This window comes from Glandiceps talaboti, chromosome 9, assembly GCF_964340395.1.
Source record: "Glandiceps talaboti chromosome 9, keGlaTala1.1, whole genome shotgun sequence".
Lineage (NCBI taxonomy): Eukaryota > Metazoa > Hemichordata > Enteropneusta > Spengelidae > Glandiceps > Glandiceps talaboti.
The window spans coordinates 11,352,033-11,375,389 of record NC_135557.1 but is presented as its reverse complement, the minus strand read 5'-3'; the positions used below and the strand labels follow the sequence as shown (position 1 = coordinate 11,375,389).

At 38.0% G+C, this 23,357-nt stretch overlaps 2 protein-coding genes across 2 annotated transcripts; both read left to right on the top strand.

Moving 5' to 3' along the window:
* Window positions 1-8,051: 8,051 nt before the first annotated feature.
* LOC144439797 (tripartite motif-containing protein 2-like) lies at window positions 8,052-16,514 on the top strand. The gene is made up of 2 exons (XM_078129031.1): window positions 8,052-9,652; window positions 16,463-16,514. The coding sequence occupies exons 1-2, from the start codon at window positions 8,052-8,054 to the stop codon at window positions 16,512-16,514; spliced, it is 1,653 nt and encodes a 550-aa protein (XP_077985157.1).
* Window positions 16,515-19,433: 2,919 nt separating this feature from the next.
* LOC144439796 (endoplasmic reticulum membrane sensor NFE2L1-like) lies at window positions 19,434-22,962 on the top strand. Its single transcript, XM_078129030.1, has 4 exons — window positions 19,434-19,439; window positions 20,005-20,953; window positions 21,486-21,620; window positions 22,286-22,962. The coding sequence occupies exons 1-4, from the start codon at window positions 19,434-19,436 to the stop codon at window positions 22,960-22,962; spliced, it is 1,767 nt and encodes a 588-aa protein (XP_077985156.1).
* The last annotated feature ends 395 nt before the right edge of the window (window positions 22,963-23,357 follow it).

Genomic DNA, 23,357 nt, shown 5'->3' with positions numbered 1-23,357 from the left:
CGATATGAACACCTTTGGACGTTTTATATATAGCCGTGGTTATTACCCAGTCTCATCGCTGATGGCGCACTTCATGGCTGAGCAACAGTCTGGATAACTGACACTTCACAGTCTTTGCCAATCTTCCAAGTCGAGGAACAATTTTTTTTAAATTTCAGTTCTTAGCATATATATCATACATCACATATTGCTTTTTTCATCTGAATCACAGATACAATTTTTATCTTTATTTGTACATTATTATCAGCCCGGATTATCAGGATCTAGGTATAAAGTTAATAAAAAGAAAACAAACCGAAAAAATATGTGGAGAAATTCATTTCATTCATTCATTTCATCAACACTAGCATCTCCACCACTTGAAATTTCCTACCCGTAACATTCATTGCAAAAGTTGACATTCGGCAGAGAATACCGTGCCGTAGTCAGTAATTAGATAGGTGAATGTTCACAATCAAAAACTGTGATCAAACCAAGGTGAACCCTGTCAAATTCCTGTGCGTAGTTTGGCGTAATGCGTGAACTCTGACTCTTTGCATGTATATTAATCAAAGTTGAATATTAACGATAATTTACCGTGGGTGGCACCAGTGGTGGCAGAAGACGTGTAGAACACGACCGTGCAGCAGGTTGTGTTTGTCCCGGGCCAACACAAAAATCCATTACGTCGTAATCACGTGGTAATATTGGTGCACGTCACCGCTGAATGCAGACAAAGATATCGCCGAATCTGTCATATTTGATGTTTCGATAATCACCAAGCGGAAACCAACACATAGGACTTATTTTAGGCGCCGATCTATCAATTCGGAGTATAAATGGCGCTGTCTGATGTTTCTATGAGTAGTCAATCCTAGAGATAAAATAGACGATACTGTATAATTTGGTGGGAGGAAGCTGCTAGCAGGTAAGTTGTTTAGTCGTCAATGGCTTGTCTGGAACGTCACGTTTGTTCTTATATCGTCAGCTATCTCACCAAGGGGTTGCAACACATCACACTATTTATGAACGCTGGGCTGATACTCTCACGGCGGTAAACTCTATCATTACACCTCCATGGTCTTCGTGTAGGTGAGAACTAAACACAAAAGAGTCATGTCACCGACAAACATTTTAAACATATGCCAACATTCAATGCAGACAAAGAAATTAATTTCAAACAATATGGGCTACTGAACGAGCTTGCATTGCCAGATTTATTATATTTCGAAAAAATAGGAACCGTACATATATAAGTACATATTTTGAACTGCGTGTAGTCAACCTGTCACTATTTTAATCGCGATACTGTCGACAAGGAAAGTATGCAAAGAATCAAACCACCTTATCAAAATGAGAAATAACGAAAAACCAATATCGATTTTAGAACGACAAGGCTTAAAGATCTGATCCAACAGTTCCGCTAGCTCGTGTGAATATTCGGTAAGCTTTGTGTATTTGTGACCTTTGGTTCATATGAGGTAAATGTGATAACTCAAAGTCAATACATGACCTTTGACCCCACACCTGTCGTCAAAACTGGGTGCCGCGCCGCGTTGAAAATTCATGGTTGCCGCGTTGTACAAAATTATATATTGTGTATGAAAGATATCGATTTATGGCAATAATCGCCATAACTAGTTAATATTTGCTAATATTTTCTAGCCATAAAGAATATGGTGTTAATATTCTTATGCAAATAGATAGATTCCCATGTTTTCTGACAATAAGACCCTATAAATGGCGTAGGCGTTGAAGCTGTTATCTTCATTTACTTTAATATTAAGCTTATATAAAAACAAAAACAGATCATGAAAGCTAATCTGTGGGAGGGTTAGGGGAAACTAGGTAGCCAGGAATCCAAGCGGGTTGGGTTTTTAAATTCCAATCAACATCGATTCCAGGCTAGGGCCTAGGGCATGTACACATATGTATGTATGTATGTGTGTGTGTGTGTGTGTGTGTGTGTGTGTGTGTGTGTGGATGGATGGATGGATGGATGGATGGATGGATGTATGTATGTATGTATGTATGTATGTATGTATGTATGTATGTATGTATGGATGGATGGATGGATGGATGGATGGATGTATGTATGGATGGATGAATGGATGGATGGATGGATGAATCAATGAATGAATGAATGCGCCCACTGTTCTTCGAATTAACATCTGATTTTCAAATATGAATGACTCAGGGCAAGACTTTTTATTTCTGTGTGAGTTTATAGCAAATTATGTGATAATCCACAGCAATGTTGTGCATCTATTGCCATAGTTACACTACAATATCTGTACCAGAAGGAAATTACAAACTATGTGACCTCTGAACCCTTGCACCTCGAACAGACATGATTTATTTTAGGGGTTTAATACAGCTGACAGGACAACGTAAACTGTTTTGATATTTTAAGCCTCAGTAGTACACAGTTTGAAACATTGAGAACAATTAACTATTGTAATACAATAAACATGTAGAGATCTGTCATGTCTTCACATGTCAACCATGTCTACAATTGTGTCTGTCTGTCTGTCTGTCTGTCTGTCTGTCTGTCTGTCTGTCTGTATGTATGTATGTATGATTGTGTGTGTGTTAGTATGTATGTATGTATGTATGTATGTATGTATGTATGTATGTATGTATGTATGTAGCTGGTTAACATCTTGTATCACAACGTTAACCAACCAAAATATGGACAGCGAAGTAACATATTATGGCCTGACAACGTAGTTATTCAGTTCATTGTCCGATGAAATGTAGAACTAGCACTGAGTTAATATATAATAACTTGATAAAAGGTTTGACGTGTTAGTCATCAGACAGTTATATCGATCGACTAACATTTAGGCTTAAATAGGAATGTACAGAATTTAATACAGCATTTAACATTTACATTTGTGCGACGCCTTTCTCGTTGGATTTGAACATGAAAACTGTTAAATGGTGCAACCTTTCTTGTTCATGAATAACAAACATCGATTTCGCCATTCATATTTTAAAAGATCACCAGTTTATCTGACCACGAGTTATTAGTACAACGACTTTATCGTTGTCCATGACCTTGATCTAGCCATTCCACATTTGTAAATCTGTGGATATAGAGCTCTCACTTTTCATGTTGTTTGCTTTACATATAAGCGGTACGTACATTGTCGATGTCCAAGGACGAAAAGATATACGGGTGGACCTACATAAATTGCGTGATCCAGTTATACCAAACCGTCGCTCCTTAGGCAATTAAACAAACATAATTTTCTATCATAACACTTTTCATCCGCCCACCCCCTAAGTCTGGGTGCCAGTTGAAGTGGTTTCTAAACCATAAATAGCGTGAGTTACGGTGTAAATAGTAACGATATACCGTATAGGGACTAGACTACCCACCCCATTGCGAACTCGTACTAAAATATTCAGTAGCGGCTTATCTCCTGGAGTTGCCAGCCAGTCAGTAAGTCAGTCAGTCAGTCAGTAAGTCAGTCAGTCAGCTAAAGGTAGACATTTTCAATTGTGATTTGTCTCGCTGTTATCCCCGTCACCTATAGTAGCCACATACCGATAGTGTTACGGTAGCCATAACATCCATAAGCACGTTTAACTTTATAAAAAAAAACGTCGTAAAACGACAAGTCCCTTTTGCGGCAACGGTAGAAAATGGAATATTTACGGTAATGATATGATGAGGCCTATTTTGCTGCAAATTGAAAGATAGATTCACTGAGCGAAAATAGACTACCTTTCGCCTAGTCCGGCTTTGCGATAATACTGTAAACGAAGATAATATGGATACCAGAATATTTGGCTCTCTATATTCTTACAATTTGCTCAGCCGCATAACAATTGTATGAGCACTTTTTTCACCAGATAAACTCCTTTATTTGAGACACTGTCGTTTCTACATAAACTTAAGGGGGGAGGGGGGGGGCTTGATTTTGTTTCTCGTGACGATTTGCAGATGGAAAAATAATTTGATAACATAAAATGCGTTTGTTGTGAATCTACATTAACTGCACATCAAAATATTACGTTCCAGGCTAAATTATGTTTCTGCTCAAGGGATGACATTCGGAATGAAAGTTATTTTCTGCTAATAATAAAGCTTGGAGAATAAAACAAAAGCAACGCATTACGAGTCAAGTGCGCCATCTGTGTCCGAATTCCGAGTGACAGCGTTATTACGTAAATACAAGATAATCAATAGAATGATTAATTAAAATGTCCAAATTACCATTTAAATTGAAAACTGGAAATTAATACGTTAGTAAGTGATGCATGTTAATCACCCGATTACGTAATAGTCTTAATCACATCATTCTATGTATTTTGTTTCTACGCAATTTACTATAGCAAAAGTTTTCCATTTCTCAATTTGACGACCATATTTTTTTTTTAAATATTTTTTTTATTTTTATAAATGTTTGTATTTAGGGGAACAATATAAATCAGATTCCACTATAAATAAGATTGTTTTTGAATGTCCCCCCCCCTCCCCCCCCCCCCACCTCAGTATAATCAGAATTTTGGTTTCTATCCTACGTTGGAAAATTTATCTCGCTATTTACACAGTAAATACATTTAAAGTTTACTCAAAATGCTTCAAATCGCGACATTTTATAGGTTAACGTTTCCTATGACTTTAATACACATACCCAAAATCCTAGTCGACTATATATAGTAATTTGGCATAGTCCAGATAGTGACTGTTTTTGTTGATATTATACTTTTGAATTATACAATGAGGAGACCTTCAGCACAGGCACCCCCCCCCCCTGAGATATGGTCCTGAATGCAATAAGATGTCGATAATAGTGTGACACTTGGCAAATGATATATGAACGGGTAAAGTAACACGGGTTTCTGGGATCGTGTATGTCCACGCCGCTAAACATAAACATCGCTGTGTGTGGATATACGCGTTCTTAGAAACCCGTATTATTATTACCCCTTTCATATCATTATTTGCCAAGTATCTTAATATTATCGATGTTTTATTGTATGTTCAAACATGTCTCGGGATACAAGTGCCTGTGCCCTTCAGCTGGTACCCACTACCTCCTTGTTTTGCATGACGTCATTACCAAATGACAAGTACCAAGGTAGCCATGCCTAGAGACAACCATCTGACTTGAAAATGTCGGTCACTATTCTGTCTAGTTTGTGTCGTCAGAGAGCCAAGCCTCTGGGTTATTGTCAAGGTCTCAGATCTCAGTGAGCGGCTTCTCAACACTGGGTGAAAATTATCAAAGGTACCCTTCAATAAAAACAGAGATTGAATAATATTTAATTGCCTACTTGATTCTTCATGCTACCTTAACGACGAAGGAATTGACTTCAAATGACCTCGCACCGGTTACCCTAGAATCCACTCCGTCCTGTCTGACAGTTTAGGGAGTGGAAATGGATAAAACTATAGCGGTCCGTACAAACATATTGAATGAATGGATGCCTTCCAATTTCAGTTGGAATGAATATCAAACATTAAAATGTGAATTAATATTAGTCAACAATCTACACCTGTTTAATTAGTGGATATGGTTGACTGCAATTGCCAGACAGGTAGATAGACGGATAGAAAGACAGGAGAACAGATACACAGAATGAGATTAGCATTGACAAAGAGAGACAGAGACAGAGATAGCGAGAAACAAAGACAGACAGACAGACAGACAGACAGACAGACAGACAGACAGACAGACAGAGACAGACAGATAGACAGACAGACAGACAGACATACATACAGACGGACTGTCTACAGCCCCCGGGGGAGACATCACCGTGGATAAATTAAGTCAAAGGTGAAACTTCGTCTCATACTCACCACATTTTCACATCCTCTGCTCAATATTTACGGGGGGGGGAGACGTGGTCAAATATGAGTTTTCGTATAGTGCAGAATATTGTAGTAGCGATAGTTGTTCAAGTCAACAGATATGCTAAACGAACAATCACGAGAGCGGATTTTGAAATACATCGGAATCGGGGTCAATTGTTTGAGGGATTGACTATTGTGTGAATAGTCACCGGCAAAGAATGTTATAAATAACACATAAATGTCGTAAAAATAATACGGGTGGCTCCCTGTCCTGTGTACCTCTCATGGATTGGGCGTGTATCTGTTATTTGGCTCGAACTCTCCAAGCCACGCACCACCTTTTATTTGAGGAACACAACAATGGACTGTCAACATTTTCACAGTATTTCACAGGTAAACGTACGGTATTATAACTATCATGTTAATTCTACACACAGTTTGTTACATATATATGAAGGTATTTTTTGTCGCCAAACTATGACTGTTTTGTACTGTCACGATTCGCAATTATGTAGTTGCTTGCTTTTGAAAATCATGGTGACAAACGTTGACGATCAAAATGGTGAATACGTAATTCTGGCCTGTCAACCAGATAAGAGCTCTGTAGAGTACTCAGGTGACCTGAAATTAATGTAGTATCAAAGTGATATTCCCTCCATGATAAGTCTATCCACTTGGTGCACTTCGTACCTTTGGCGCAGCATAGACTCATGCCATTATGTCAGAACATGATGACTTCAAGTTACAATCATGTGCTAAGTATAACATATATCACAAACTTATCAATTGCTTTCAAACCTACACGTGTCCCCCATTGGAACTGATCATTAGATTTGAAGACCAACGACGAGTCTATAGTTTACGTGTAACGCTATCAATGAACTAGTGATTTAAAAGGTATCGGTTGTATCCCTTCTGAACAGCATATATCCTCGGATCCAGCTGTGTGGTAACTTTGTTCTCGCTTTTTTTTGTGGGGGGGGGGGCGACAAAGGGAGAGCGAAATCTCCACTCGACTGGATTCGAGGCCACAAATAACAGAGCTCAGAACACTGTATGGTGTATGCTGATCTTGACAATGTCGACTCGAGGGTGAAACTAATCTAGATTTACCTATGGCAATGAATCACCTCTTTAGAAATCTTGTTATCCGATGTCGTGGTTAACACTAGACTCAGTGGGGTGAAACACAAGCAAACTATTTGAGTTAATAACCTGAACACATGATCTTGTTTTCCCTCCAAGGGATTTGACAAAAGCTAGCCCAGAGACGTGGATATCTGGCTTCAAACAATTATGTCGAATTAGATAGCAAAGTCTCTGAGCTACACAACACCTTCTTTATATCGCATTAGCATTCCTGGTTTTCTGTATCATAGTTCTTCGTTCGTCGGAGATAAACATGTTAGAATTTTATGTTGTTGTCATTACATTGTCAACATTCCTATTTTGTTTGCATGTTTAAACAACTCATGTATGTCAAGTAGCAAAATATACACCTTTGTGTTTTACACACACAGCTCATCACTTCACAATTTAAATCTTATTCAAGTGACCACTTCACTGATATGAAGGTCTTGCCAAGGATTTACGTCACGGTCAAAATAAGTCCTGGTCTCACGTTCAAGTGAAGTAAATAGATTTCAAAGGAGCCAGGCTGAGCTTATTAGTGTGTTTTAAGCTGGTGGAAATGTTTGAATATGATATATGTTCAATATAGTATACGGTGTATATCTTAGAAGTCATTAGGTATAGTCGTGTGTACGTGTGTTGTCATCGTCCGACGGTCGTCGTCAACCACAGTCTCTTTTACTGCACCGGCCAAGACGCACTGTTTCGTCAGCAGAAAATTTGTACTCCGGCTTAAGTTGCGAGATTGGTGTCTTGTCTAAGAATTAAGTTGCAAATAGGGGTTCACTCGATATTTCAGTATGTGTGTACTATATGTTGCGCCATCAAGTCATTTATGTGTTAACCATGAATATCAGAATTGGGTTCTGCGCGTATCACGTGATGTTTAAGTATACCTTTTTATTATGCAACCAAAATTATCTTAAAACGTATTATAACTAATTTGACTGTCTCTTTAAAATTGCCCCCCCCCCTTAAAATTACTCTTAAAATTGTTCGAAATATTAAGTTTACAATCTTCAGTCAGACTGACGTCAGAGATGTATACCCCGTATGTAATACTATAGTAATCCACACTTGACACAAAATATTTACTTGACTTTGTTTTCTTTGTATTTTGCAGGCATTGGAGATGGGCGCTACGGTATCTGGTCGGGTGATGCACAAGGAACTGGACGATCGGTTCCTGCAGTGTCCAATTTGCCTTGAACGTTACCACACTCCTAAGATTCTTCCCTGCTTCCACTCCTTCTGTGAAACCTGCCTGATATCTGATGCTGAACGTAGAAAAAGGCCAAAATGTCCATTATGTCGGAAAGTCTTTGTCATACCGAAAGCGGGCATACATGGAATGGCAGATAATCATCTTTTGAACAATCTGCTTGAGCTTGTTAAGCGATCCGAAAGTAAATACAACGGAAAGATGTGCGAGAGTTGTACGAAGTACCCAGTCTCTTCCTACTGCATCGAGTGCGGGCAGGCGTTTTGTAGTGGATGTACAGACAGTCACGGAAAGATCCGAGTAACTCGCAACCATAAATTGATTCCAATGGAAGAGTACGAAGTAATGATTAGTGATGACTCCCCTTTCATGAAACCAGTTATATGTCCAAGCCATGACGGGAACCAACTGAAGCTCTACTGCAGGTCTTGTGAAATCCCAATATGTCTGGAGTGTTCTGTCTATGAACATTCTAAACCCGAGCATGAGCACATGGAGTTGGACGAAGCAGCTACCATGACCCGACTGAAGGTCGACAACCTGAAAGCCTCACTGCAAGAAGAGCTCTCAAAGATTGACAGGACCATGACTGTCCTGACGGAGATGACAAAGGAACTGGAAGAAGCTAATGAAAATGCTGGACAGCAAATGAGGGACCATTTTAGTAAGATAAAAACTAACATTGAGCAACAGGAGCAGGAACTGCAAGAAGAGTTGGAGAATGAATACGAAAGTAGAATGAAAATACTAAAAGTGAAACTGGAAAAACTGAAGAAGTTGCGCGGAAACTATGATGGCTGTAGGAATTTTGCAGAAGATTTACTCAAACAGAGTAATGAAGTGGGAATTCTTTGTCTAGAGAAACAGCTGAATGATCGAATGCAGAACTGTCCAATTGAAGATATCGAATCGATTCCAGTTCTTGTTGGTTTGAAATTTGAGAAAAGTAGGAGCGTCGAGAAAAAAATAATCAAAGACAAACTCGGTAAAGTGAAGACAGGAGACAAAAAGGTGAGAAAAGAAATCCAAGTCATAAGTCCAAAGTTTGAGAAAGTTGCTACTTTTGGTACCAAGGGAGAAGAGGATGGTCAATTCCATTATCCAGATGGGGTGGCAGTACTTCCTGATGATAATCTGATAGTGGCCGACACTGGTAACGGAAGATTACAAATTCTTGATCAAGATGGTGACTTTGTGAAGAAATTTGTTATCCCAGAAATGGAGGAAGACATCGTTCCCATGGCAATAGAGGTGATAAGTAAAGATGAGGTTGTTGTCTCAGATTTTGCCAACAAGACCGTTATAGTCTGCGACTTGGATGGTCACGTCAAAATGATATTCTGGGACGAGGATAACCTACAGAGGCCATGTGGGGTTTCCCACTCTGAGAAGAAGGGCATTTTCTACATTTCTGACGTCAGCTCGAGTAGCATAAAGGCCTTCTCAAGGTATGGAACTTTCCGGAAAACAGTGGCAACTGAAGGTAATGATAACGGGGAAGTCAGTCGACCGTGTTTTATGTGTCGTAATAGCAGGGGTCATCTCATTGTTGCAGATAATCAAAATCACCGGGTACAGGTTTACGACAATGACGGGAAATTTCTGCACAAGTTTGGTAACCAAGGTGAAGGGGAAGGAGAATTCCTACATCCACGAGGGATCGCAGTTGACAGGGGTGACAATATCTTTGTCACCAGTGATGATCGGGTACAAGTCTTCACTGCAGACGGCGCTTTCATCTGTAGAGTCGATAACGAGGCAGATGAGGAACTGAATGTACCAAGAGGTGTTGTAGTCACTTCCGGGGATCCATATAAGGTCATTGTCTCGGACAGCCAAAATCACCGGCTTGTTGTGTACCAGCTTCAGAAATGAGCGGTTACAATGCAACATATGGAAATATCGTTCAAGGACAACACAAACCTCGTCGACTCACGAGCCCCCGTAAGATGGATGGAATTCGTGGGGAGTATGTCACAGGCTCGCAAAAGAACTAAAAGTGTAAGAAAATTCACACAACTCATCTGCACAAGATAAAATACATACTGTTCATCATCAATAGACATGTATATATCAACAAACTTTCCTTAATTACCATAGTAACGAATGCTACCATGGTAACTGCATGTAATATACCTGCACAAAGGTAACACTCATATTGAGTGATCATCACCAAATAGACACGCATACGTCATCAAACTTTCCTTAGTTACCACAGCAACGTTTGTTAATGTACCGACTGCGTTGTTTATGTTTCTGGAGAAAAGGTTTTTACTATTTATCTGTTTGGAATCTTCAATAATTTAAAGCAGCTCATCATTGCCGATGACAACATTTACAGGACACAATCAAAACAGACACTGTGCGTTCTATTCTTCCAATGATATCTTTGTATACATGGGGTTAAGAAACACTTTTACGCGCTCTTATAAACTGCACTGTCCGAATAAACATTACTGCTGACGGAAGGTCAAAGAGTCGGTACTCTAAATATTTCAAATATCATCAGACATCTGGCGATTGTTAGGACTTTAGAAGACACTCACTATCGTCCTGCATATTCCACGTAATCTACGAAACTTTCTGCCGCCGTGGCCAGTCGGCGACGCTTGACAACATTTGTACAAAGCATATAATGTTTTGAGACATCTCTGAAACTAATCAAGCAAACGTTTTGTGGATTCATAAGACTGTAGAATACTCTCGACTGAACAACTCTTGTCATCTGGAACTTCTTTGCTGTAGATTCTGCGTACATTGTGATAGAAATCAAGACCAACCAAATCGAAGTTTTCTTTATCATCTCTACTTATCTTTCACTGATACACCAAAGTATGAATTATCAGGCCTGCAAAGACCAATATACTTTGGTGTATCAAACCGAGTGATTATCTTAGTTTTATAAAAGAAAGCGTGTTGTATGTATTCAATTAGGTCTGGTCTTCTCATCTTGTACTACTTTTGTAATGACTTACATACTGTAAAAGTGGCTACGTAAATCCATACTGGTTATAACACACGTGGTGGCAACGTACCGTTCATCATTGTGCGAACACAATTATTTGAATATATGTAGTAGGATTATGGGTTTGCATAACTCTACCATTACACCATGGACGAGCCAGCAGGTTCAACAAAAAAATACGGCATATATACTCTGGTCATTCTACTGTTTTACTAGCATTTGTGGGGGGGGGGGAGGGTTTCAATAGACGTTTTAAGAAGTTGTGTCTAGAAAGCATTAACAACAAATTTTCATTGCACTTTTATGTTAGTTTACAACAGAGATCTGATTAGTGAAGATGAAATTTGAATGAAAAATGAATATTTTTAACATCGATGGATAATTGATTCTTTATTCACATTGTCATTAGATTAACCACGTCCTAATCATTAATTTACATTTGGAATGAATTATCATTTTTTTTTGATCAACACAATTAACGTAAAATAGATGTATCTTTCTGGGATGACATCAACTTCCACAAAATCTGTACTTAGAGATATTGTTGTTTGTTTGTTTGTTTGTTCGCTTATTTCATCTATTCTCTAAGAATAATGAATATTGTTGTTCAACTTGATTTAGCTTGTGTTATTTTAATAGTGTTAGACACTCGAATGAAACTCAAGAGGGTAAAACAGTACTTATATAGTAGCAGTAACAATTTACTTGCGGTTCAAACTCTCCATGTAACAACAATTTTGGCTTTAAAGTGGGTCGGATAGCGGTCAGTAGGTTTTACACTCACTCGGTTTTTATTTTAGCCAATAAAAAGTCACATCTCATTGCACTTTCATTTTTCATTTGTAATTAATAAACCAACTTTACTATACTATTATATTTCAACAACAACAACAACAACAACAACAACAACAACAACAACAGCAACAACAACAAAATTGGAGACAGTGCAGTCTAGGCCAAGTAATTCATCACAAAAATGTTTAAAAGTTTTTTATGGTACATGATTAAGAAAAGTGATTTGCTAGCAAATCGTTATATGTATACGTAATCAGAAGTAAATACAGATATTCGTCCTGACAATGCATAGTGACAGTTATATATATATATATATATATATATATATATATATATATATATATATATATATATATATATATATATATATATATATATATATATATATATATAGTTTTGGTAGTACTGGAACTCTTTCTTGGTTGTAACTCGGAGTTACACGCATTGCGCGATCATTAGACAACTGCGCAATGCGTGAAACTCCGAGTTACAACCAAGAAAGAGTTCCAGTACTACCAAAACTATTGCGCTCTGCCACTGCGGTATAGAGCACTGTCTTAGCAGATTGACACTCGCAGAGTTATATATATATATAAAGTTCTATTAAAGTTAAACTGTGTGACATTAGACATTACTAACGTAGTATAAACTTTTCAATTTCCAACGCAAACAGTTTTAGAAAGCTGTATCTGAAGCTGTATAATCTATAACATACTTTGACTCACTGAGCAAGTGAGTGGTGTGAATTCTCGAACTAGTAATTAACTTTAATAACACCATTTTTTGGTACATGATAATTACTTCGATCTGTTGATGAAGTCCGTAGTGAAGACATAGCTTTCTAAACTACTTGTGATGGAGATTGAAAAGGACATACACGGTATGTGCCGACCAGGCATATCTCCATCTTGGCAAACGGGTGTTATCTTAGTTTGAGTAAATTTGTTTCATCAAATAATAAACAAATACATACACATTTGTCATAATCATCTAGTAGTCACCTAGACATTGTCTACATTGTCATGACAATACAGGGTCAATATCATGTGTGTAATCATTCTAGAAAGAAAACCATTGAACTCTTTGGCAGCTGGTACACCTCTTTTAAAGAAACGTATACCTTTGTGTATATCACCACATTGACATCCTTCCGACATCCTGAAAAAATTGACAAAACTCAACCGATCATTTATTTTATCCTTTAAGTATTGCTCCGTCAATGTATTCATTTGTGATAGTTTCGGCTTCGAATTAAAATCACACCTAGCATAATCACTGCTCTCAGGAATATTCAACCAAACTATTTTTCCAGTTTCTGAAAGAAGATGAGTTACTTTCTGATGAAAGATTGGTAAAAGTCGTTGATATTTTTTAAAGATGTCAAAACTCATGTATTCTTCCCCCCGAGGACTTGCGTCATGAATGCCCGTCAAGACAACGAGAATGTCTATTTTTCCGAGACGGTTGTAACGCTGTGTCAAATTTCTCTCTGTCTGCTGTGTGATACCCTGCAAACCACTTCCTAAAGGTCGCCCAAATACGCTTGAAAATCCAACTCTCCCGTTCCCTTCTAGTGGTAATGTCCACTGGACTACTCGAAGTTTCCCAAGCCAGGTTCTACTCCGCACAAAATGGGGTTTATCAGCTAAACCATAGGATTTATTGTGGAGATAGATTTGCATAAGTTCATTTGACATTTCCTCCGTAAGTGAATCTCCAAAAAACATAATTTTCTTTCCTGATATACACTGTTTCAGATCAGTAGAATTGAACAGTTTGTAGTGACAATCATATGGCGCCCACACACGACGAGAACTCACAAGCATGTCTATGTCCCCTTCACATACCGTACCATCACAACCAGTTTCCGGGACTGTTACCCACCGACCAGGCATATCTCCATCTTGGCAAACGGGAGTTATTTCTTTTGCTCCGCACAACCCTGTATCAATATAATTCAGGACTACCGGTGTATTGGTAATAGGAATATCTAAACATCCCAATCTCCCAAATTTTGTGAATATATCTACACGCTGATTTTCGTTGTGTGCTAGTGAAATTTCCAGACGGTATTTCCCACTTTCCATGGGTGGTACAGTTACTGAAAACATACCATTGCCGATGTAGGTTACCTTGACTGCATTGAAGTAAACACTGTAGTCCCAAGCCCCTTCCAGATCCTCGCCAGGACCAACAAGTCGTGCATACAAGTCTACCCAAGGTTCACAGTTGACACGTTGGCCGTTAGCTGCCACGGCATAGATGATCAAAAGTTGTGTTTCACAAGCTTCTAACAGTAGCCCGCCGTCGTTTGTTAGTTCATTACCGTGTATATCCAATATAAAACAGCTAGGATACTGCTCTACAGTACACAGTGATTCGTTGTGCTGTACAAGAGGTAGTGATTTTGATACTACAGATATACCACGTCTACTATTAAAATGTTTCTGAATGACTGCCTTGCAAGGATTCTGCGAAAAATAACAAATTGGATTGCATTATTAGAGATCAATGGATCATAAAAATCATAATTAAAATCACCTTTGCCATCAACGTCGTCATCATCATCACCATAACCAACAACATCGTCATTATAACGATCATTGTTGTCGTCGTCGTCGTCGTATGCAATGGTATACTGCACTATCCACTGCACGATCACATAGGACAAATATATGTTACATTTTATTACACTGTAGGGCTATCTTGAACTGTACAGCACGCTGCTACGCAGCACAGCACAGCACAACACAACACAGCACAGCACAGCACAACACAGCACAACACAACACAACACAACACAACACAACACAACACATTCCTGAAGTGGCTATTGTTCGCAATTGCACTACATATACAAAAAAAACAGCACAGCACAACACAACACAAGACAACACAAGACAACACAAGACAACACATACAACACAACACAACACAACACAACACAACACAACACAACACAACATATACAAATCATTTAAAATGAAACGGAAAGCCATATCACTACATAAGCACACATAAAAATGTACACATATTCACTCAGTAATCAAAGTACCGTCTTTGGAATCAGTTTATAGCTATCTCTGTAGAGAACCAATACGCCGTAGGATATCACTGTGAAACAACAGACAATTATCCAGCCTTTCTTCACGTTTGTTAGATTTCTGACACACCCTACATCCTGACTTGGCGTTCTCTTCACTTCCATGTCTCATGTGCTCTCTGAAATTAAACAGGATTAGAAAACTGTAAACCATGATAAAGTAAAAATATAATAGTAATGCAATTAGATGTCATTTCTCTTCATTCTGACATTCAGACAAGGAGATACGAGTGACCTAAGGGGACTTTGTCACTACGAGTCGCTAGACGAGTATTTACTGCGGCTGAATGAGAAAAAATATTGGATAATAACTTAATTATACTAGCGCAGGTAATATCAAAGACAAATCGGGGAAAGTAATGACAATTTTGAACGTTTTGACTCATATTTCGAACACAGTAGAATAGAACCATTGTCGTAGACACGCGTTGTGGTGACAAAGACATGCGTTATCGTGACGTAGAACGACCAGAGTATATATTCCATATTTTTTTGGTTTAACTTGGCTCGTGCATGGTATAATATATATACAGAAGAGGGTCTATGGTAATGCTAGCGATATATAAACTTACAACCTTGAACCTATACTCACTACTGCAATTGGTATTTCTACTACTCAGTGCACAGAGTACATGCACTGATAGCGTGTACGCACATTTCATCTCACATTTCATCTCACTGTGAACACTCTCATCTGGTTGAAAAATTCACAGGGTAAATGTAACCAACTTAAACTATTTACAAAGTGTCTTTTCTACAGAATAATTGACGAATATATTGGCTGTTTTACCTTAGACTGGGTCCCGTTGGTATGGTGATGAATTCGTCAGAAATGTTTTCATAAAACAGACAGGCTCCTGAAAATAATACGACCCGTAGTAATAACCCGTAGTAATAACGCTTACGTAATTGATAATTTTATTGATTGTTCAATACCGCTACACATCAATTAATGCAAAGAACGGCATAATTTGCATATCGAAACAATGACATCATAATCCACTTAAGTTTGACTCTAAAGTGCCTCGGGCCATTAATAATAACAATTTACCTGCTCTCCTGATTTTTTAGGAAAAGACTGTGCACAGTCGAAACGTCGGGATTCAAATAAAGCAGTTTTAACCAGTCGTTTTATTCAAAATCAAGTAATATCAATCATTGAATTATCTTTTAATTTCAATTGACTATAGTGCTTACGGAATTTCACAATGGCTTCTACACATCATATCAAGTTGTGCTTTATTCAAACATAGATAAAACATGGTTCACACCCTTGTCACTCTACGTAACTTCAAAGCGCTTTCTACGTCATATTTCTTATGCGGTGCTCGAAATATGTGTTAAATCGTTCAGAAGCCTTTTTTTTGCTACGTTTTATCTAAAACTAAAGTCGTCACCTCGCTCCTATCTGGAGCAATACTATAACCGCGCATCAGCGCGTGCCTTCGGCACTCACAGTTCAAGCTTTCGGCAATCTTCGGCAATCGCAGTTCCTATCAGTACGTATTAGTATTCAGAGCTACGGAGCGAGGCGAAGACTTTGTTTTAGATGAAACGCACCAAAAAAGGCACGAACGACTGTCGACAGTCTACACACTTGCAAGAGACAAAACAAACAACATTCCAGTCACATGTTTTCTTTGATTATCAAATCACCGCTAAGCCATTTGTGCAAGGTGATATCGTTGAATTAACATTGACTTTATGTACTTTACAAACTTACAATGTTTGAAGACGTGATTAAATATATTGTAAATGTGGTTTATATTTGTACATGTGAGCTCTAATCATTTTTATATGAGCTTACTTACTCATGACCACTGAAGAAGGAGAGGCTACCGGTTTTATTGCCGAAAGAAGGAATGCTGAAAGTGTTTGCTTAACCAATCATTGGATAATTCAAGATCAAGAACAAACACGCGGTCACACCCTTAGAGGACACAATAAAACTGCTTTAAAAAGTTGGGAAACCAAATAAGAATGGCCAAACACCTGCTATATTTCACGAGTACTCCTGAGATATAATCAGATACAGCTAAGATGATGTAGGCTTGGTTTCACCCATGTAACCACAGATCTAAGGGTCTATGATAATTATAACATGACATTTAATACACATATTTAGACAACCTGCAAACAATTGTATAGGTGTCATGCACAGTAGGAATGTAGAAGTAAACAAGTTGATATGTTGATTATCAGTTTGAAAATAAACAATTGCACAGCCATTAAAAGTATCAAGTCCATGTGTAATGTTTTCATTAGAAGCCTGTTTATACTGCACTGTGAAAGAATAGCAATGCTATAAGTGATTGGGCAAAGGGTCCGGCTGTGTTTATTGTGTCTCTGTTATTGTGAGTCTAGAGTTGAAATATGTATATCTTTGTGTCAAAAACGTAATATCCCACGAGTGAAACACCAAGCCAACATCATTTTAGCGATAACATATATATCATATTTTAGCTCCCGTATAGGATGTGATGTCGTGGTGATGTCTGTCTGTCTGTCTGTTCGTCTGTCTGTCTGTCTGTCTGTCTGTGCAGAAATTTTCTCCACTGATATCTCAAAATGTACTGAAGAAAATGTGCTGCAATTTACTATGTGCCATTGTCAGTATGAAACCTAGGGCTGATTAGTTTTTGGTGGGAGTGACTTGCATAATTAATGATAATTTGCATAATTAATTATTTCACATGTAGGGATGTATATGCATAAGGGCTGCACCAAATTCAAATGAAACTTGCTACATCTATGGATCATACAAAGATATAAAAGCACTAAAAGACGTTAACTTGTGTCAAGTTACTTGTAAGAGCTAATTTGCATAACTAATGAATGTTTGTAACTCATGTTATGCATCCAGGAATGGCTTTATCAAATCTGACGAAACTTGGCACAGATATTGATGACCATGCAAATATATGATATTGACCGAACAAAGATATGATGGTATCGATTCAATTGCTAATTTGCATATTTGATGAACTTTTGCATTAAAATATATATAGCCAGGACTGTACTGAATCCAAGTTGAACTTGCTACAGATATTGATTATACAAAGGTACGACAGTAACGAAAGACATTTCAAAGTCTCAGGAAGTACATTAACAATATTTCCCCTCATACGGAAACATTTTCAGTTCATCTCTGGTAAGAACCAGTCGTATCTCATCAGCTATAGTTTTTATATTACTGATCATTATCATTGTATAAAAAAAAACATTGACAGTGCAATGACCTTTTGTCAAACCATCTATTCATAAGCTTGCTTTCCTTTGTAATTAGTGTACACAACTCGTAAGTTATGTATCATTTGTTTGCTGATGGATTCTGTCTTTTCCATACCATAGAACTACTACACTTTAAATGTAACTGTTGTCCATGGTACTTTTCTAAAAAAAATAATTGATATATATATATATATATATATATATATATATATATATATATATATATATATATATATATATATATATATAATGTCTATTACTTTTAGTACCTGTCCTTATTATCCAGAGCCACAGTACATGTCTCCCGATCTCTCATTGGCTTATTTAGTTTGTACACTTCTCCATGATAGTATCAAGACCCGTATGTCTCCTAGTCTCTCATTGGCTTATTTAGTTGTTTACTTCTCCATATTGTCATCAAGAGCCGTATGTCTCCTGGTCTCTCATTGGCTTATTTAGTTGTACACTTCTTCATATTATCAAGAGCCGTGTGTCTCCTGGTCTCTCATTGGCTTATGTAGTTGTTCGCCTGTACGGATAGATGTTAGTGTGTTCTATTCCTTCATTGGTAGTTGCATATCGCATGCTTATAAAACTGTGAATTCACTTGGTATTATGAATATCTGAGAAGAGTTGACCTATCTAGTTATTTTTACAAAGAGTACCAGTATTTCATGTTCATATGTATTCAACACTACCAGCATCTAGTTAGCAAACCAAGGCAATCTGACATTGTGAATATGAGCATTTCATATGCTAGAAAATGTGAGTTCACTGACCAATCACCAGTCACCTGCAGTGTAATGTTATATTCATTGACCAATCGCCAGTCACCTGCAGTTTAATGTTATGTTCATTGACTAACAGCTAGTCACCTGCAGTTCAATGTTATGTTCATTGACCAACAGCTAGTCACCTGTAGTTTAATGTTATGTTCATTGAACAATGACCTGCAGTTCAACGTGACCAATGTTATGTAATACATAGAGTACCAGCAAAATTGTCTACTGTTTGTAGCCTTTTGTCCAAATACCAGTACAAATTAGCATTTGTGTATGTGTGTACATACATCATGTTAACCTTCAGAGTTGTACTGGTGTGTTGTACACTGTGCTGAAGAGGAAGGCTACTCGTGTATCTCCCAGTGTGTGCGATTCATCATAATGATGGCATGTGGATTTTACATAGATTGTGTACTATGATGGTAATCTTTTTATTATATTATTTGTGCATGGAGTTTATCGCATTGTATTAATTGTATGCATATTGTATCATTTGTTATCATAACGTATTAATTGACACAGTGTATCAATTGAATACACACAGTGTCACAATGTATCAATTAATCATGCAGTGCCACAGTGTATCAATTGACTACAGTGTCCCAATGTATCAATTAATCATACACGGCAATATATCAATTGACCATACACAGTGTCACAATATGTCAATTGACCATACACAATGTGACACTGTTTCAATTGACCATACATAGTGTCGCAATGTATCAATTAGCCATAAACTGTATCACAGCATAGCAATTGAACATACATTGTATCACACAGTGTATATATAGTGCATACAGTGTATCAGTTGTTTACATACATTGTATCATTTCAAGGGTTCATACATGTACAAAAGTTTTCAATATTTATCAGAAACAGTTTCCAAGAGAATTGCATCAGTTGGAATATGTGCAGCTGCTTTAAAATTACAACCGAAGACTTTGAAATAGTTCTCAAAAAATATATTATTTTTTTTATCTATAGGATACGGATTTGATTGATGTCCTTTGGAAACAAGACATTGACATGGGTGTATATCGAGAGATCTTTGATGGAACTTACCGACAGAAAGAACTGGAAAAGAAGAAGTTGTTGGAATTGGAAAGACAGAAAGACAAAGGAGATGAATGGGCAGGCATAGAGCACATGGTTGATAGAGAGACAGGAGAATACATACCGGTGACATCACAGAGCGTAGCTGTAGACAGACCCACTACACAGAATGGTATTAATTTAGACTCAGAGGCTATTGACTGCAATCTAGAGGAATGCCTACAAATGTTGCATGAACACGCCAGACAACAAAACCCAAGTACTGCATCGACTTGTAGTGATGACGATATCGGGGATATGGACAGCACTGCACCCTCCTCTCCTGTATCCTCACATGACCTAGAACAACAGTGGCAAGACATCGCTAGTTTGCCCGAATTACAACATCTCAATACAGAGACACTTGATAACACATTCGCGACGACACAGGGCGTTAATAATACATACGCGACACCACAGGGCATAACAAATACATATGCCATGAACGCGACCACCACTGGTGACGTGAGTTTGCAGCATGCTACAGTAACATCAGAGACAAACAACTTAATCGGTCTGTTACAATCGTCACTTTTGTCACCAACTTCTACATTTGTCAAACCAGGCATAAGGTCACCTAGCAACAGCTTGTCCAGTAACTTCAGTACGGAATTCCCAGTCTCAGGTGGTAACATCAACGTCACTTTTGATGTTAATGCAGGTAATAATGCGAATAATGATTCACTGCTGGTAGCACTTGCTAATGATGCCATATTTGAAGAGATTGGAATGATGGACCTGGCAATGGATGAAGGCTTGGAGTCTCTAACACAATTAGAAGACTTAGAAAAAGCTGATGACAAAGACTCTGCTGTGTCAGTTAACAGTGACAGTCACGCTGGTAAGTCTAAAGACTTGTTACAGGGGCACAAGCTGAGGTAATAAGCTTATTACTCCAGTGAAAATACTTACAAAAGCCTTTGATTAAACTGTTCTTAGTATGATGTTAAATGTTGATACATGTCTCCATTTGCATTTCAGTTTGTGTTCTGGCATTGTGAGAACTATTGATTGCATAGTAGGGAGTTCCTATACATTTTTTATACGTATGGTAAACGGTGCCATCAGATCATTTATAAGTTTTATCCTAATACCAGGTTTGAGTTCAGTTACTTGCAAAGGATGATTGAGTATACATCAGTAAGTAGAGTACTGCGAGTACCAGCTATTAATATGCAGACAAGTTAAATCCCAAAACATACAAACTCAGCTTGTGTCCATAAAGTGTACACAACCATACTACTGAAAGTGTAGGTACGATAGCTCCCCATTGTTTAAGTGACTCATCCCATTATAATTTGTGTTAGTGACTGTCATTGGTTCATTCCATTACAATTTGTGTAAGTGACTGTCATTTGTTCATCCAATCGCAGGTGGCCTCAGTGACCAGAATGGGACTGTATCTGTATCATCTGTTCAACCGGAGGGAAGTAGTGATGATGATGGAATTGATGGTGATGATTTATCTGATGATATGGGTGGTGCTACATCAACAGGTTACCTGATAGGTAAGCATTGCATCCTTCCTCCACCTCCTCTCAGAGCACATTGCATCCCAAGCTTCCCCCCACCTCCTCTCAGACCACATTTCAGCCTGCCCCCATCTCCTCTCAGACCACATTGCATCCTTCCTCCACCTCCTCTCAGACCACCCTAACTTTACCTCAGAAAGATTATCCTACCCTAGTCTTGGATACACACACTCTCCACCCCTAGCAGAGAGTGTTGGGTGTTACAACGTCAGTGATTGGTAGACCTCCATCCCTAGGAGAGAGTGCTGGGTCTTAATTACAACGTCAGTGATTGGTACAACATGACTGCACAGAGAAGCTGACCTACACAACATGTCTACATGCCTGTGGAAAAATCGCACACTGTAGCTATCTTGCTAAGATTATTCAGGTTAATCTTCTAACAGATTTAACGATTACCATGATACAGAGTTGATGCAAATTGACCACTGTACAATGCAAACCGGAAGTGGAGAATATAGTGCCCTCTAGTGTTGAATACATGATTACCTGACAGTATCACATGATTGCCTAACTGTATCACATGATTGCCTGACTCTATCACATGATTACCTGACTGTATCACATGATTACCTGACTGTATCAGATGATTGCCTGACTGTATCACATCATTAAATATTTTGTTTTTCTGTAACTTGTAGGTAAAAAGTCACTGAAACGGGAGAGTCAGTATGAAAGGTACCAGAGATACAGTACTCAACCACCATCTATGGAACATATCAAACACAATCATACCTACCCACAGCCTAATGAATCGGAACAAAAACATGAAAAAAAGAAAAAGAATGGTGGTTCCCACCCACATGCCAATCAGCCAGACTCGTCAAAACGAGATAAGAGATCGGAGAAACTGTCCCGAGATGAGAAGCGGGCCAAGTTATTGAACATTCCATTCTCTACCAATGAAATAATTGATTTACCAGTGGATGAATTCAATGAACTTATGTCCAAATATCAGCTGACAGAGTCACAACTAGCGATGATCAGAGACATTAGACGCCGTGGAAAGAACAAAGTCACCGCCCAACATTGTCGTAAACGTAAATCAGACACAATTTCAGCCATTGAAGACGAAGTGAATCAGTTGACGGCAGAGAAAAAAAAGTTGAGAAAAGAGTATTTTATGATTGACAAAGAATGCAGAGAAATGAAAGATAGGTTTCAATGTTTGTACTGCGAAGTATTTAAGAGTTTAAGAGACGAATCGGGACTGCCATACGATCCACAGCAATACTCACTACAACAGTCAACTGATGGGAATGTGTTCTTAGTACCAAACACTAAAAATACCAAAGAACAGAAAAAACACAAATGGTAAAAAGAAAAACAGCACCTCTAAGTTATTGGACATAGAGAATTTGTGGGACTCGTAAATTATGTAAATATTAACACACAGTAATCACTTAATACAGGGTTTATACACTCTTGGAAAGTCAGGGAATTTCAAAAGACTGGGAAATTCCTGGAATTTCAAAAGACTGTTGGAAAGTCACAGAAAATGTAATGAACTCCTGGAGAACCTACTGGAAATAGATTGAGTGTCTATTAGATAAATGATAGACTGAGTGTCCATTAGATATATGATAGATTGAGTGTCTATTAGATAGACACTAGATTGAGTGTCTATTAGATAGATGATAGATTGAGTATCTATTAGATAAATGATAGATTGAGTGTCCATTAGATAGATGATAGATTGAGTGTCTATTAGAT

Excerpts from the sequence above, each read along its gene's own strand:
- LOC144439796 (XM_078129030.1), top strand. Across the intron at positions 20,954-21,485 it reads TAACAGTGACAGTCACGCTG|GTGGCCTCAGTGACCAGAAT; the intron begins GTAAGTCTAAAG and ends ATCCAATCGCAG. Across the intron at positions 21,621-22,285 it reads ATCAACAGGTTACCTGATAG|GTAAAAAGTCACTGAAACGG; the intron begins GTAAGCATTGCA and ends TGTAACTTGTAG.
- LOC144439797 (XM_078129031.1), top strand. The coding sequence starts at position 8,052 with ATGGGCGCTACGGTATCTGGTCGGGTGATGCACAAGGAACTGGACGAT. Across the intron at positions 9,653-16,462 it reads AACGGGGAAGTCAGTCGACC|TTCAAGCTTTCGGCAATCTT; the intron begins GTGTTTTATGTG and ends CGGCACTCACAG.